Source organism: Gallinula chloropus, assembly GCF_964237585.1.
Source record: "Gallinula chloropus genome assembly, chromosome: 26".
Lineage (NCBI taxonomy): Eukaryota > Metazoa > Chordata > Aves > Gruiformes > Rallidae > Gallinula > Gallinula chloropus.
This window is the reverse complement of record NC_140111.1, coordinates 5,217,536-5,230,461: the sequence shown is the minus strand read 5'-3', so window position 1 is coordinate 5,230,461 and position 12,926 is coordinate 5,217,536. Positions and strand designations below refer to the sequence as shown.

At 68.4% G+C, this 12,926-nt stretch overlaps 2 protein-coding genes across 3 annotated transcripts; both read left to right on the top strand.

Annotated features, from left to right (window-relative positions):
* Positions 1-460: 460 nt before the first annotated feature.
* Positions 461-2,734, top strand: CCR10 (C-C motif chemokine receptor 10; the record flags this gene model as incomplete). Its single annotated transcript, XM_084275422.1, has 2 exons — positions 461-472; positions 1,590-2,734. The coding sequence occupies 2 exons, from the start codon at positions 461-463 to the stop codon at positions 2,670-2,672; spliced, it is 1,095 nt and encodes a 364-aa protein (XP_084131548.1). The 3' UTR covers positions 2,673-2,734.
* Positions 2,735-5,558: 2,824 nt separating this feature from the next.
* On the top strand, positions 5,559-12,639 carry PLEKHH3 (pleckstrin homology, MyTH4 and FERM domain containing H3). 2 transcript variants are annotated; one of them, XM_084275553.1, is made up of 13 exons: positions 5,559-5,743; positions 7,887-7,942; positions 8,584-8,672; positions 8,879-9,073; positions 9,215-9,372; positions 9,519-9,642; positions 9,824-10,121; positions 10,221-10,428; positions 10,656-10,792; positions 10,885-11,005; positions 11,080-11,529; positions 11,603-11,794; positions 11,897-12,181. In XM_084275553.1, the coding sequence occupies exons 1-13, from the start codon at positions 5,600-5,602 to the stop codon at positions 12,071-12,073; spliced, it is 2,349 nt and encodes a 782-aa protein (XP_084131679.1). In that variant the 5' UTR covers positions 5,559-5,599; the 3' UTR covers positions 12,074-12,181. The 2 variants fall into 2 exon arrangements, with proteins under 2 accessions (XP_084131679.1, XP_084131678.1); XM_084275552.1 differs by having other exon boundaries at positions 10,885-11,529; positions 11,897-12,639.
* The last annotated feature ends 287 nt before the right edge of the window (positions 12,640-12,926 follow it).

The window sequence follows — 12,926 nt, the reverse complement described above, 5'->3', positions numbered from 1 at the left end:
ACTGACACGTTTACCACATGCTGAGCCATTCCTGGATGGACAGCGCTCTGCTGTCTCCTCACTCCATTCCCCCCAGCCCCACAGAGACAGCCCCCTCCACGGGGCAGGACCTGCAAACAGCCTCAGGGGGCAGGCTGGGGTCTGCTTTATGCTTTGGGTCCCCTCTTCCAGCCCTGCTCCCCACAGCCGGGTGCTCCCAGCCTTGTGTCCCCCCCCCCCCTAACCCCCCCAGCCTGGCATGGTAAGGGCTGAATGGAGCTGCTATTTAAAGTCCCGGACGTGGGGATGCTACAAATCAAAAGATGCAGAAGGGGTCACATCTGGCTTCTCTCTCCTTCCTGCCGCGGGGCTGGGCTCGTCTTCAGCATCACTCTCGGTATCAGGAGCGACACACCGTCAAACCGCAGCCTGCTGGGTGCTGACACCGCGGGCTGCCCAGGGAAAAGGTTCTGCTGTAGCCATGCAGGAGCAGGTGAGGGGCTTTGGGGTAAGAGGTTTAATTGGGGGGAGGGTTAGGAAGGGGAGCTGGGGTGTGGGGACCCCCGGGGGACCCCTCCCCACTGGCTTTTCTTGTTGCTTTTAAACGGTTCTCTTGTGAGCTGTGTGGGTTTGGGCTGAGAGGTGAATTCCCCTCACCAGCGTTGGGCAGTGCTGGGTGCTCCAGGTCCCAGGGAAGCAGGGAAGGGGATGAGGGGGGCTGTTGGGGAGTCAACCTGCCCCAGCGCTGGGTTTGGATCCCACCTGCAGTCCTGGAGAGGGGGTGTGTGTGTGTGGGGGGGAGCAGACCCAGCTGCCTGGGCTCACTGATGGGAGCCAGAGCGGACCTGTTGCTGTGAGGCTGCTCTGAGCCAGAGCCCTGCGGGGTCTTAAACACGTGGAAGTGATTCAAGGCTGGTTGGATGGGGCTTTGGGCAACCTGGGCTAGTGAGGGTGTCAGGGGGCTGGAACTAGGGGGGCTTTGAGGTCCCTTCCAGCCCATTCTATGGTTCTGTGATCCTCACCCCCGTGGCAATGGGGTGCTGGCTGCCTGAAGCAGAGCAGGGCTGAGTGGCCGGGAGCTGGGAGCACTGTGCATGGCTGCTGCAACCTGTGCAAGGCAGGGGGATGCCCTGGGACCTCTGTGGCTGGGAGCAGGACTGGGGGGTACAGGGCTGTGCTGGCACAGGGGTCCCCCCAGGGCGGTGCATGGGAGCTTTGGGTGTGTCCCTGCCTGGGGATGCTGACATGGACCCCAAAGGGGACGGGGCAATCAGGGCTGAGCCCCGGGGACCGGCTCCTTCACAGTGGGTGTGTGGTTTAGCTTTGGGACGTTGTGCTGGTTTGGGGATGGCGTGGGTACGATCACGTCTCTGCACCACAGGCAGCTGTTTGGGAAGCATTAAATCACTTTCACAATGACTGGGCTGATCGAGCTGCTCGTTTTGGGGTTGGATGTGAGACAGGGACCACACTGAGCGTAGACTCAGGAGCCATAGAACACCAGGGCTCACCACAGCAGGGCTGGGTGGAGGAGGGATGCCCTGACCACGGTGTAACACTGGCCAGGACACCTCCTCTGAGCAGCCCTCACCCAGCCTCCCTCTCTGCAGGTGAAACTCAGCTCCACCTCGGAGGATCTGACTGCCATCACCGACTTCTACTCCTCGGACGACAGGTTCTGGTGGTATGATGACACACCGCCCGAGCTCTGCGAGAAGCAGACGGTGCAGGTCTTTGCCCACACCTACCAGCCTCCCATCTACCTGCTGCTCTCGCTGCTGGGCACGGCGGGGAACGGGCTGGTGCTGCTCACATACGCCTGCTCCCGCCAGGCACACAGCATCACCGACGTCTGCCTCCTGCACCTCTCCATCTCTGACCTCCTGTTGCTCCTCACGCTGCCTTTCGCTGTCACCACCGACTGGCTGGGCTGGTCACCCAGCACGGTCGCTTGTAAGATGCTGCAGGGTCTCTACGGCCTCAATTTCTATAGCGGCTTCCTCTTCCTCACCTGCATCAGTGTGGACCGCTACGTGTCCATCGTGCGGGTGACGGCCGCCTACCGCCTGCGCCCACGGGCGCGCTGCTACGGCTGGCTGGTGGTGGGGCTGGCCTGGGTGCTGGCCATGCTGCTGGCACTGCCACAGTTCATCTACAGCCGAATGGAGCAGCACCAGAACCTCCAGCTCTGCCGCCTGGCTTTTCCCTCCCAGGTCTCTCGGGCAGCCCGAGGAGCCACCAACTTGGTGCAGGTGGTGTTGGGCTTCGCGGTGCCTTTCCTGGTGATGGTGACCAGCTACGCGGCCGTGGCTCGGACGCTGCTGGCGGCTCGCGGCGCTCAGCCCCACCGAGCTCTACGGGTGCTGCTGGCCCTTGTCCTGGTGTTCGTGGCCTTGCAGCTGCCCCACAGCTTGATGGTGCTGCTGGACACGGCCGAGCTGCTGGCCAGCCGGGGGGTGACCTGTGCCCAGAGCCAGCGCAAGGACCTGGCGCTGCTGATCACCGGCTGGCTGGCGACCCTGCGGTGCTGCCTCAACCCCCTGCTCTACGCCTTCGTGGGCCAGCGGTTCCGCCGGGAGCTGTGGCTGCTGGCCAGTGCCACTGGCTGCGTGGGGCCGGTCGACCCACGGTGCTCCAGCTGCCCCAACCACCGCCGACGGACATCGCTCTCCACCTGCCAGGACGTGGTGTAGGAGCGGGGTCCCCGTGGCCCCAGGCAGGGACTGGACCCCTGGGGAGAAGAGCCCCTGTTCGTGTACGGACCTTCCCCAGGGCCTGGCAGGGTGGGGAGGGAGGGGTGGGATGGGGAGGCACCGGGAGGGGAGCGCACACGCGTGGGCAGAGGGAAGAGGAGCCCTGCAGAGCTCGCGTGCCCCAGAGGATGGGCACGGGGACCCTGCAGTGACATGGGTGCTGGGGGCGGAGAGGTCGGGGGCAGGGGGAGATGGGGGGTGGGAACAATCGTGTGATGGGGTGGGGGGTGTATGACTGTGATGTCATGTGTGCTTGGGGTGGGGGGTGTATGACAGTGATGTCATGCGTTCTTGGAGTGGGGGATGTATGGCAGTGATGTCATGAGTGCTTGGGGGGCTGTAAGACAGTGATGTCATGCGTGCTTGGGGTGGGGGTTGTATGACAGTGATGTCGTGTGCTTGGGGGGGTGGGGTGTATGACAGTGATGTCATGCATGCTTGGGCTGGGGGGTGTAAGGCAGTGATGTCATGCGTGCTTGGGGGGGTTCACCCGTGATGTGCTGCTTGCTTGGGGGAGGTGGGCTACGGCTGTGATGTCCCGCGTGCTGCGGGGTGGGGGGGGTGGGTGCGCTGCGCGGGCCCGGCGGGCAGCTGGTTCCCACCATCCCAATAAACCCCGGTCGAATCCCGACGGACGGGCGAGAGGCGTCTCTGTGCGGGCCGGGGCTGCTCCGTAGGGGCTGGGCCGGAGCCCGGGGGTGGCGGGGACGGTCCTGCCGCGCCCACCGGCGCTGGCCGGGGGATGCCTGCAGGCGGCAGCAGAACCTCGCGCCTCCTGCCCGGGTCCAGCGGCCACGGGACGGGCGCTGAGCCGGGGGTCCGGCAGCCGGGGAGCGGGCGGGGACGGGCTGGGGACGGAGGGACCGGGCTGGGGAGCGGAGGCTCCTTGTGGGCATGTGGAGGGACCAGTACCGGCTCTGTGGCGGCTCCGGGATGGGGTGAAGGTATGTCCGGGCCCGGGTCCGACCCTCCCCCTGCCCAGCCCCGTGGTGAGGCCAGTCCGGTCCGGACGGTCAGAGGGGACAGCTGGGGGCAGGAGCGAGGGTCCCGCTCCAGCACAGACCAGACCCTGCCCCCGGCCCAGCAGGCAGAGTGCCAAAAGTGCTGGCAACAGCAGAGGGCCCCCCACCTCCCCCCCCCCCGGGAAAAACCTGCCCCAGGACCACATGGAAACCCCCGTCCGAGGCCGGGGACCAGACAGAGGGACTTTCCTCTCCCCTCTTCACTTCCCCATGAGCTCCTCTGCCCTTACACACCCGGGCTCAACTGCCCAGCAGCTCCCACCTCCCGCAGGGACAGGGTGCTGAGGCTGGGGCTGGCACAGCAGGGGTCCCTGGCATTGTCCTGACAGCACCTGGGCTGTGCAGCAGCCCCACACACTGTGCCCAGCTGAAGCTGCACTGGGATCAGGACAGGACCTGGCTCTGCTGCAGCAGCTCAGGGGGTCTCTGTGGTGGAGCAAGACACACACAGGGAAGTGTCTCCCAGTCTTGCTGGGGCTGCTTCCTGCTTGTTCCCAGACTCCTGCTCGGGATTAGCCCAGTGCTCTGACTGGAAGATACTGTCCTGGACCCTTTACCTCCTGTTATTACCACCGACTGGGCATCTGCAGCTGCATCCCCGTGCAGAGGCTGCACCGGGGCAGTGAGCCACCATCCACTGCCACCCTCCACCCTGCCTGCACCGCCCCTGCTGCCAACTGGGAGCAAGGGCTGGACATGGGTAGCACTGGTGCAGCTGCCCCTGCTCCCTGCCCAGCCTCCAGCCTGGGGCAGCTCAGCCCCGCTTCCTTCCTCCACTGGTCCCACAGCAGTGCTGGGGTTGGCCCCAAATCCAGCCCCACTCCCATGCCACCGCCTCCCGCATCACCCAGCGACACTGGGCCCATGTCCCCACGGCTGGCAGGCTCTGCCCCGTGCCCCAGTGCTCACGCCTGCCACTGCTGGGGGCTCGGTCCCCGGCACAGGCCCAGCGCTGGCTGCGTGGGAGGAGAGCTGGCAGCCGGCGCTTCCTGCGTGCGCATCCCGGCATCACCAGAGACTCTGTTGACCCAACAGCTGTAGCCAAGCCAGCGCTGCGGCTGATGTGCTTAACCCCTTCTGGGCCTCCAGGAGCCCAGCTGGGGCCTGGGCGCCCGAGGGTGCCGCCCGTAGGCCCTCAGCTGCCGGGCAGAGCCCGGTGCTGAACCCAGTCGTGCCGCTTCTCCGAGGCCCCGGGCGTGAACGCGCCATGTGCCCGACCGGCAGGAAGGCGCCACGAGGCCGGCAGGCCAGGCCGCACCCAGCACGGTGCCCGCCGAGCCCCGTGCCACTTGCCCGACGCCGTTGAGACACCTCCCGGGACCGGCACCGGGGCCGTGGTGTCGAGGGGATGGAGCAACACTCGGGGCTGCTCGACGCCGCGGGCGGTGCAAGCCCGGGGCTGCCAGACCCAGCGCCCTCCGCCCGGTACCGGGGGGCGGTGCGGGTGGTACCGGGGGCACCGTCCCGCCGGCGGATCGGGCGGGCACCGACCCTCCTGCAGCTCGTCCGTGCGGCTCCTCCCGGGAACAGCTGCCCCCCCCCCCTCGGCCCGGGTGCGGGGCGCGCGCCCCCGCCCGGCCGATGACGCAAAGCGGCGGCTCCGCCGCCCCGGGCGCGTTGGCTCCGCCCCGGGCCGCGCGCAACGATTGGCGGGGGCCGGTGACGCGCCCGGCCCGGCCCGCCCGGGGCGGCGGCGGCGGCGGCGGGGCCGGTCCCGGCGGCGGCGGCGGCAGCAGCAGCGGCAGCCGGTGCGCGGCGCGGCGCGGGCGGGCGGCGGGCCCGTCCCGTCCGGTCCCGTCCCGTCCCGTCCCGTCCCGTCCCGTCCCGTCCGGTCCCGGCGGGGCGATGCCGTTCCCGGGCGGGCTGTGGTGGCTGCTGTGCTGCCGGCAGGGATTTACGCTGCTACGGCGGGACTACGGCGAGACGGACCGGGAGGCCGAGGAGGAGGAGGAGGAGGGATCTTTCGAGCTCCGCGCACAGGGAGACCAGGTTGGGGCCGGTACCCGCTCCGCGATGGGCACCGGCACCGCGGCGCGGCGGGACGAGCGGTGCGCGGCTCCTCCCGGCCGGTCGGCACCGGCACTCGGCGGCGCTGCCCCGGCCCGTCCTCGGTCTCCGCCGCCTCCGCCGAGCGCGGCCGCCGCCTGTCCGGGCACGTCCCCGCTGAACTTGCCGCCCGGGCTGCCCTTGGCGCGTCCCCGGGGCCGGCCGGGGGGTTCCCGCCGCGGGACGGGGGCTGAGAGCGGCGGGGGCCGCTGTCTCGGGGCAGACCCCGGGCGGGCGCTGGGGGAGTGGGGGGGGGGGGTCCCGGAGCCGGCGGGGCAGCGCCGGGGGGGGGTACCGGGCTGTGTCCCGGCGCTCGTCGGGCTTTGGGGTTCGGCCGCAGCGGGGCCGCCCGCGGAGCCGTGCGCTGCCCGCCCTGCGCTGCCCTCGCCGGCTGCTGGGCGCAGGAGCTGCGGGGCCGGGACTGCCCGATCCCGCCCCGGGGCCGTTACCTGCCTTGAGTCGGGGTGGGGGGACGACCGGTTGGCCGGGTTGCCGAGATTCCCCCGCGGTTCGGGCTGCTGGGGCCCGGCGGCGGCTCCGGCACAGGCCCGACGGGGCAGCTCCCTGCGTACGGCACCCCGGGGAGCACATGCCGGGCGCGGGGAGCCGGCCTGGATCTCCCCGCTCCGGCTGCTTCCTCTGTTGAGGGAAGCGAAGCGGCGGAAACCGGCGCTTCCTCCGGCCGGGCTGCGTGGGGCACGGCTGATAGCGCGGCGGGGGGGGGGGGGAACCCCAGCCCACGGGGTTCCTCTTGCCCGGCTCAGCTGCCTCCTGGAGAGGAGGGGATGTGGGTGACAACCCCATCCCTCTGCCCCCCTCGGGGTCTGCAGCACGGCTGAGCCCCCCCCCACGCAGTGGGTCCCCCTCCCCAGGGGTGATGGGCAGTGGGGACGGTGGCAGGGCTGGACGTGGGGCAGTGCCAAGGGCGCAGCTATGGCAGGAGCCGTTGTCGTTGGGCTTCCTGCGTTCCACGGGCCGTGCTGGCTCCCGAGGTCCGGGCTGGCGTGGGCGGCAGTGACGCCAGCTCCCCTGGGGAGCCCCTCGCCTTAGCCGGGGGGATCCTTGGAAAGCCGCAGCGAGGGCCACCCCTTCCTGGGAGCGTGGGAGCAGCTGCCCCAGCCCTGCAGCCGCAGCTCCGCTCCTGTTTATTTATATCCCTGAGAAGGAACCCGCCGCCGCCACCGCCTGTGGCGGAGGAGCTGGGCACCGTCTCCATGCCCACAGCTGTGCAGGAGCCCACGGGGCCCGTCCCTGGCCTCAGCAGGCTGGAGGAGCTGGCCCCACGCGTGGGTGCTGGTGCCGCTCAACAGGTGCCCGTAATGGCACAGGTCAGCGGCGCTGGCTCTGCCCCATGGCACAGCCATACCCACAGCAGCTCCCCCCTCCTCCACCACCCCCCCAACGCTATTTTTAGCAGCAGTCTCTTCTTCTGGGTGTTCCATGGTGCACTCCAGCCTGTCTCCGGCCTCTGGCTGCCCCGTTGGGCTGCAGCTGGCGGGAACGCCCGCACGTCTCCCAGGGCAGCATCCGCCGGCGCTGCCGCCCGTATCCCCGCACCCAGCTCTGCCGGGGTGCCCTGCCTGACCCGGTGCCTGCCCGTGCCTGGGCTCTGCCTCGTGTCCCAGCACGTGTGCTGAGGCCGTCACGTGAGCAGCGCCGGCCGCGTCGTGCTGCGCGAGGAGGAACAGGCCTCAGTCCCACTGCAGAGCCAGGGACTTCCCTGTGCCGCGTCCCACCGCCGCGGGCAGGAAGTCAGCGGCCCCATTACAATGGGACTTTGTGCCGTAAGCGTATTACTCAGCACTGACCTTGTGCAATTCTGCACGGTGTTCAGCCTGCTGGGTCAGCTGGGGACACCCAGCCAGCGTGCCCGGCGGCTGCCCCCACGCCCCCGGGGTGCCCCAGCTGCAGCCCTGGCTCCTGACACCGCCATGGGGGCACTGGGGGTCCCTGCCCCGTGGCAGCGGGATGAGAGCCCTGCTGGGACCAAATCTAGGCTGTTGAGGAGATGAGCAGTCATGGGGGGATATTTGGGAGTGCCAGGTGGTGACTATAGGGCTGAGATGTCTTCTTCCTTCCTCCCCAGGGGTCCCTGGAGGTGAGCCTGAGCCAGCCCACCCGCAGCAGCAGTGGCTCAGAGCGGTGAGTGATACCCTGCCCCCAGCACGCTGGGAATCTTGTTGCATCCGTCAAATGGGGCTGTGGGATTTGGGGGTCTGGTGCACTGGTACACACATCCTGGAGGGTGCACTGGTGCTGACAGGCACCGTACCATCCTGTCTACGGGGCTGGCACCATGCTGTGCTCATCCCTCAGCTAGAGCAGAGCCGGGACTATCGTGCTCTATCCTCATCCCTCTGCTGTGCCGGATGGTTTGGCTGCTGCAGTCTTCGCCAACAAGGGCCTTGCGTGGCTGCTCCTGTGCCAGGAGGCTCTGCTGGGCTGTGTCCACCAGCAGAGGCCATGCCCTGGGGTGATGCGTGCCCGGGAAGATGGGGTGCCGGGGCGCAGGGGCCTGCTCTCTCCCATCCTCCCGGTGTCGACACCGCTGCCAACATTCCTTCCTGGTTGTTCATTTTCCGAATTCCTTGGCAGGGCCGCGACAGCTTATTTTTAGCCGGGGTCATCTGCACCCGATGGCTCTGCCGCGTTCCCACCGCGGGGTTGCGGGGTGCCCAGAGCCCCTTGGGACCCAGCTCACCCCAGCCCCCAGGCTGGCTTCCTGCTCGGGAGCCGTGGCACATCCCCACGGACACCCAGGCTTAGTCCCCTGTTGTCCCCAGGTCCCTGCTCGTTGCGGAGGAGATGCGCAGCCTCATCGTGGAGAAGGGCCCGGGGCCGGTGGAGGATGACCCCGACGCACTCGTGAAAGGTGGGCACAGCAGCCTCTGTCCCTGGAGCAGTGGGGGCACAGCCGGCGCTGACAGGATCGTGCCCCACTTGTGTCTGGATGCCATCCCAGAGGGGCAGGGGACACCGGCTGGGCTGGCGGGGGGGGAGGCAGACCCTACACCCTGTGCCCGATAGCCGGTGGGGTGGATGGTGCCGATGGCGGGGGCTGAGGCTTCCCCTTCCCAGGCTGGCTGCAGCGGGAGGTGCGGGGCGGCGTGAAGACCCCCTGGATCCGACCTCGGAAGTACTGGTTCGTGCTGACACCCGACTCCCTGGACTACTACAGCAGCAACGAGAAGGGGTCCCGGCGCCTGGGCTCCCTGGTGCTCACCAGTCTCTGCTCCGTGCTCTGGCCTGACAAGCAGACCTATAAGGAGACAGGTGGGATGGCTGCACCCCTCCGGCTGTGCCTTTTGGCCTCTCGTGCCCTGCGTCACCTTCCCAGCCCTGGGAGTGGCTGGGACAGGGGTCCCTGGGTTGAAGGCTCTGGTGGGCAGCAGCTGGACAGTGTGTCCCTCGCAGGGTACTGGAGTGTGACGGTGTTTGGCAGGAAGCATTGCTACCGCCTCTACACCAAGCACCTCAACGAGGCGGTGCACTGGGTGTGTGCGGTGCAGAAGGTCATCGACAGCAAAGTGCCCGTCCAGACCCCCACCCAGCTGCTCATGCGGGATGTCGAGGTGAGCCCGTGGCACGGAGCTGTCTGGACCTGCAGCCCTCAGCGGGGACCAGGATGGGCAGTCTGGGCCCTGCGTGCCCTGGGGCAGAGGGTGCCTGTGCCTGAGCAAACCCCTCTGCAGCTGCAGCCATGGCTTTGCCCTCCCAGGAACACTGCGGCAGCCCCGAGGTGCTGGAGCAGATCTACCGCTGCAACCCCATCCTGCGCTACACCAGCAGCCCCCTCTATGCTCCCCTCCTGCCCTTCCCCTATGGCAGCCTGGACCGAAGCGGTGAGGAGTGGGCAGGGATCCTGCACCCCGGGGGTGGTGGGAGTGATGGTGGGGCAGGGCTGGGCGCCACACAAGGGTGGGCAGGCATTGGGTGAGGGTACAACACCGGGCTGCTGGTGGGGGTGGCCTGGGGGAACCCACGGGGGCTGTTAACCCCCCCCATCCCAACCCCATCCCGCAGCCCCCGGTCCGCGCAGCTACACCACGCTGCGCGACGAGGCCGTGAAGCTCTTCAACTCGCTGCAGCAGCTGGAGTCGGAGCGGGACCCCGTGCCGCTGATGCAGGGCGTTCTGCAGACCTGCCTGGACCTGCCGCCGCTGGTGGATGAGATCTACTGCCAGCTGGTGAAGCAGACCACGGAGCCGCCGGCGCCGGGCGGGCAGGGCGACCTGCACTACTGGCAGCTGCTCACCTGCATGAGCTGCACCTTCCTGCCCTCCCCGCCCGTCCTGCGCTTCCTGCGCTTCCACCTGGACAGGTGAGCGCCGGAGGATGAGCTGCTGTGCTGCCCGCGGGGCAGGGAGCTCGCTGGGTGCTGGGGCCTCCATCAATGCCACCCTTTTGGTGTCCTGAGCAGGACTGAGAGCCGTTTCCCTGCCTCGGAGATGGCCAAGTATGCCTGCTTCATCCGGGAAGCGCTGGGGAAGACGAAGGGGCGGGAGTGCGTGCCCTCCTTGGAGGAGATCCTGGTGCTGATGCGGCGGCAGGAGATGATCTGCACCGTGCACTGCCCGGGGGCAGCTGCCTGCAGCGTGGCCATCAGCTCCCACACCACAGCCGAGGAGGTGAGGGGCTGCATCCATGCCAGGGAGGGACTTTTTGGCATGCAGGGCTGGGCAGGAGTGCTGTGGGAGGTGGGGTGGGGTCTCTCTCTCTCCCAGCCAAGCCGCTGTGGAGGGGGTGCTGAGCACCACCTGCTTTTGCCCACCGTGACCTGTCTGTGTCCCTTTGCAGCCCTGAGCGCCGCGGCCAGGGATGTGCAGTCACCGCTGGTTGCCTTTGTCTCGCCCAGGTGGCCCGGGAGCTGGTGACACGCCTGGGGCTGTCCCAGAGCCCCAACCTCTTTGCCCTCTACGAGCAGTCCCGGCGGCGGGAGCAGCCCGTGGGCAGCGCCACGCTGCTGGCCGACGTCCTCACCAGGTTTGAAAAGTAAATGTCCACTCTGCTGCCTATGGGGGACAGGGGCCAGGGGGGCTGGGGGTACCTCTCCACGCTGATGGGGATGCTCCATTCTGCCGCAGCCTGGCTGGGGAGGAGCGGGAGCAGGACCCTCCGTGCCGGCTTTGCTTCAAACACTACGGCTTCCTGGACACGGACAACGTCCCACGAGACAGCCTGGAGTTCGCCCTCCTCTTTGAGCAGGTGAGAGCTGTGCCACGGTGCCCGTGCCGCGGTGCCCGTGCCGCGGTGGCTCACCTCGCCTCGCCTTCCCGCAGGCGCACGAGATGGTGCTGCGGGGCTACGTGCCCACGTCGGAGGAGACGCTGCAGACGCTGGCGGCCCTGCGCCTGCAGAGCCTCAACAGTGACTTCTCCACCCACGCCCCCTTCCCACGCCTGGAGGAGCTCTTCCCGCCCCACGTGCTGCACGCCCGCCTGCCGGCCCCCCACCATCGCCCCTCCACCAAGTGCCGGGGGGCTCGGCTGCGCGCGGGGCTGCTGGCCGGTGGGCTCTGGGGACAGGCGCTGGCCAAGCAGCGGGCGGAGCGGGACCAGCGCCTGCGGGGCCGCCTGCGAGAGGAGGGGGCCAGCACCATGGCTGCCATCGTGGAGAAGTGGAAGCTGCTGCAGGGCATGGGCCGGCCGGAGGCCATGGCCGCCTACGTGGCGCTGGTGCGGGAGTGGCCAGGCTTCGGCTCCACGCTCTTCGACGTCGACCTACGCGCGGTGAGGCTCCGGTGGGGTGGAGGCAGCGGGCAGCCCTGGCAGCGGGCAGCCCTGACGCCCTTCTCCTTTGCAGAGCCCGGTGGGGGCCGGGTCCCAGCGGCTGTGGCTCGGCGTCGGGGCCAAGGCTGTCTCGCTCTACAAGCCAGGGGAGCTGGAGCCCTTGGACAGCTTCTGCTATGGCCGCATCTCCTCCTTCGGTGCCTCCGACAGCAGCACTTTCCACCTCTGTGTTGAGGACCGGGACCTGCTCTTCGAGACCTCCCAGGTATGGGCATCACTCCCTTCCACCCCTTCTTCCCCTCCCCCGGGGCAGGGGGGTTGCTGTGGGGGCCCTGGCCTGACCCAGCTCATCCCTTCTGCCGTGCAGGTGGATGAGATCGCCCAGCTCCTCAACACGTACCTCGTCTCCGCGGGTGCCCGGCGGCTGCCCCAGCCCCAGGAGCTGGCTACCAGCCCCCCTGACCCCGCTGCACTGCCCCAGGGGCTTTGCCCCACGCCAGGGTCCTGGCAGCACCAGCCGCCCACCGGCTCCTTCTGCAGTTAGCCTGGCAGCCCGCGCGGTGACGCGGTGTGCTCCGGACGGGCGGATGGCGACGGCAGCGAGCGCCAGGGCTGTGCTGGATCCCAGCTGTCCCCTGGCTCAGGACGGGCTCGTGCTGCTGTTGCCTTTCTGGTTATTTCCTTAATTTATTTCGAGACGCTCGTGCCCCCCTCCCATCTCCCAGCACTTTCCCTGGAGGGCAGCAGGGCGGCCGTGCCCGCGGTCCCCGTGCTGTCCCCAGGCCTCTCCTGTCCCCTGTACACCCAGTGCCTTCACCTCCAGCACTCGTGCTGCCTGCACCTCAGCTCTCGCTGCCCCCAGGGGCTTTGCTCGGCACAGGGGGTGCCTGACAGTGGTGCTGTCTGTCTGTCTGTCTGTCTGTCTGTCCGTCCACTGAACCCACCCCTCCTGGAAAGCTGCGGGCGGCTTTTGGCTGAGCCGCCTTTGGGGACTGGCAGGTTCCTCTAGGCTGGGCCCTGCCGCTTTGTGGTGGCCCAGTGCAGGGGCCAGGGATGCAGGGGGTGGCCGGCGGGGTGGTGGCTGGTACGGTTGGGGCTCGGCCCCTTGATGTTGCCTATGTAAAGTTTGTAGGTTCTGTCTTGGGGGGTGGGGGGGCAGGGTGTTTGTTTGGTTTTTCTAAATAAATGCACAAAAGAATCTTAGAATCCCAGACTGGGCTGGGTTGGAAGGGACCCCAAGGATGACACAGTTCCAACCCCCTGCCACAGGCAGGGCCACCAACATCCAGGCCTGGAGCTACACAGGGTTGCCCAGGGCCCCATCCAACCTGGCCCTGAACACCCCCAGGGATGGGGCACCCACCCCCTCTCTGGGCAGCCTGGTCCAGCCCCTCACC

Coding starts and splice junctions, on each gene's coding strand:
- PLEKHH3 (XM_084275552.1), top strand. CDS start 5,600: ATGCCGTTCCCGGGCGGGCTGTGGTGGCTGCTGTGCTGCCGGCAGGGA. Junction 11,530..11,602: donor TCGACGTCGACCTACGCGCG/GTGAGGCTCCGG, acceptor TCTCCTTTGCAG/AGCCCGGTGGGGGCCGGGTC. Junction 11,795..11,896: donor TGCTCTTCGAGACCTCCCAG/GTATGGGCATCA, acceptor TCTGCCGTGCAG/GTGGATGAGATCGCCCAGCT.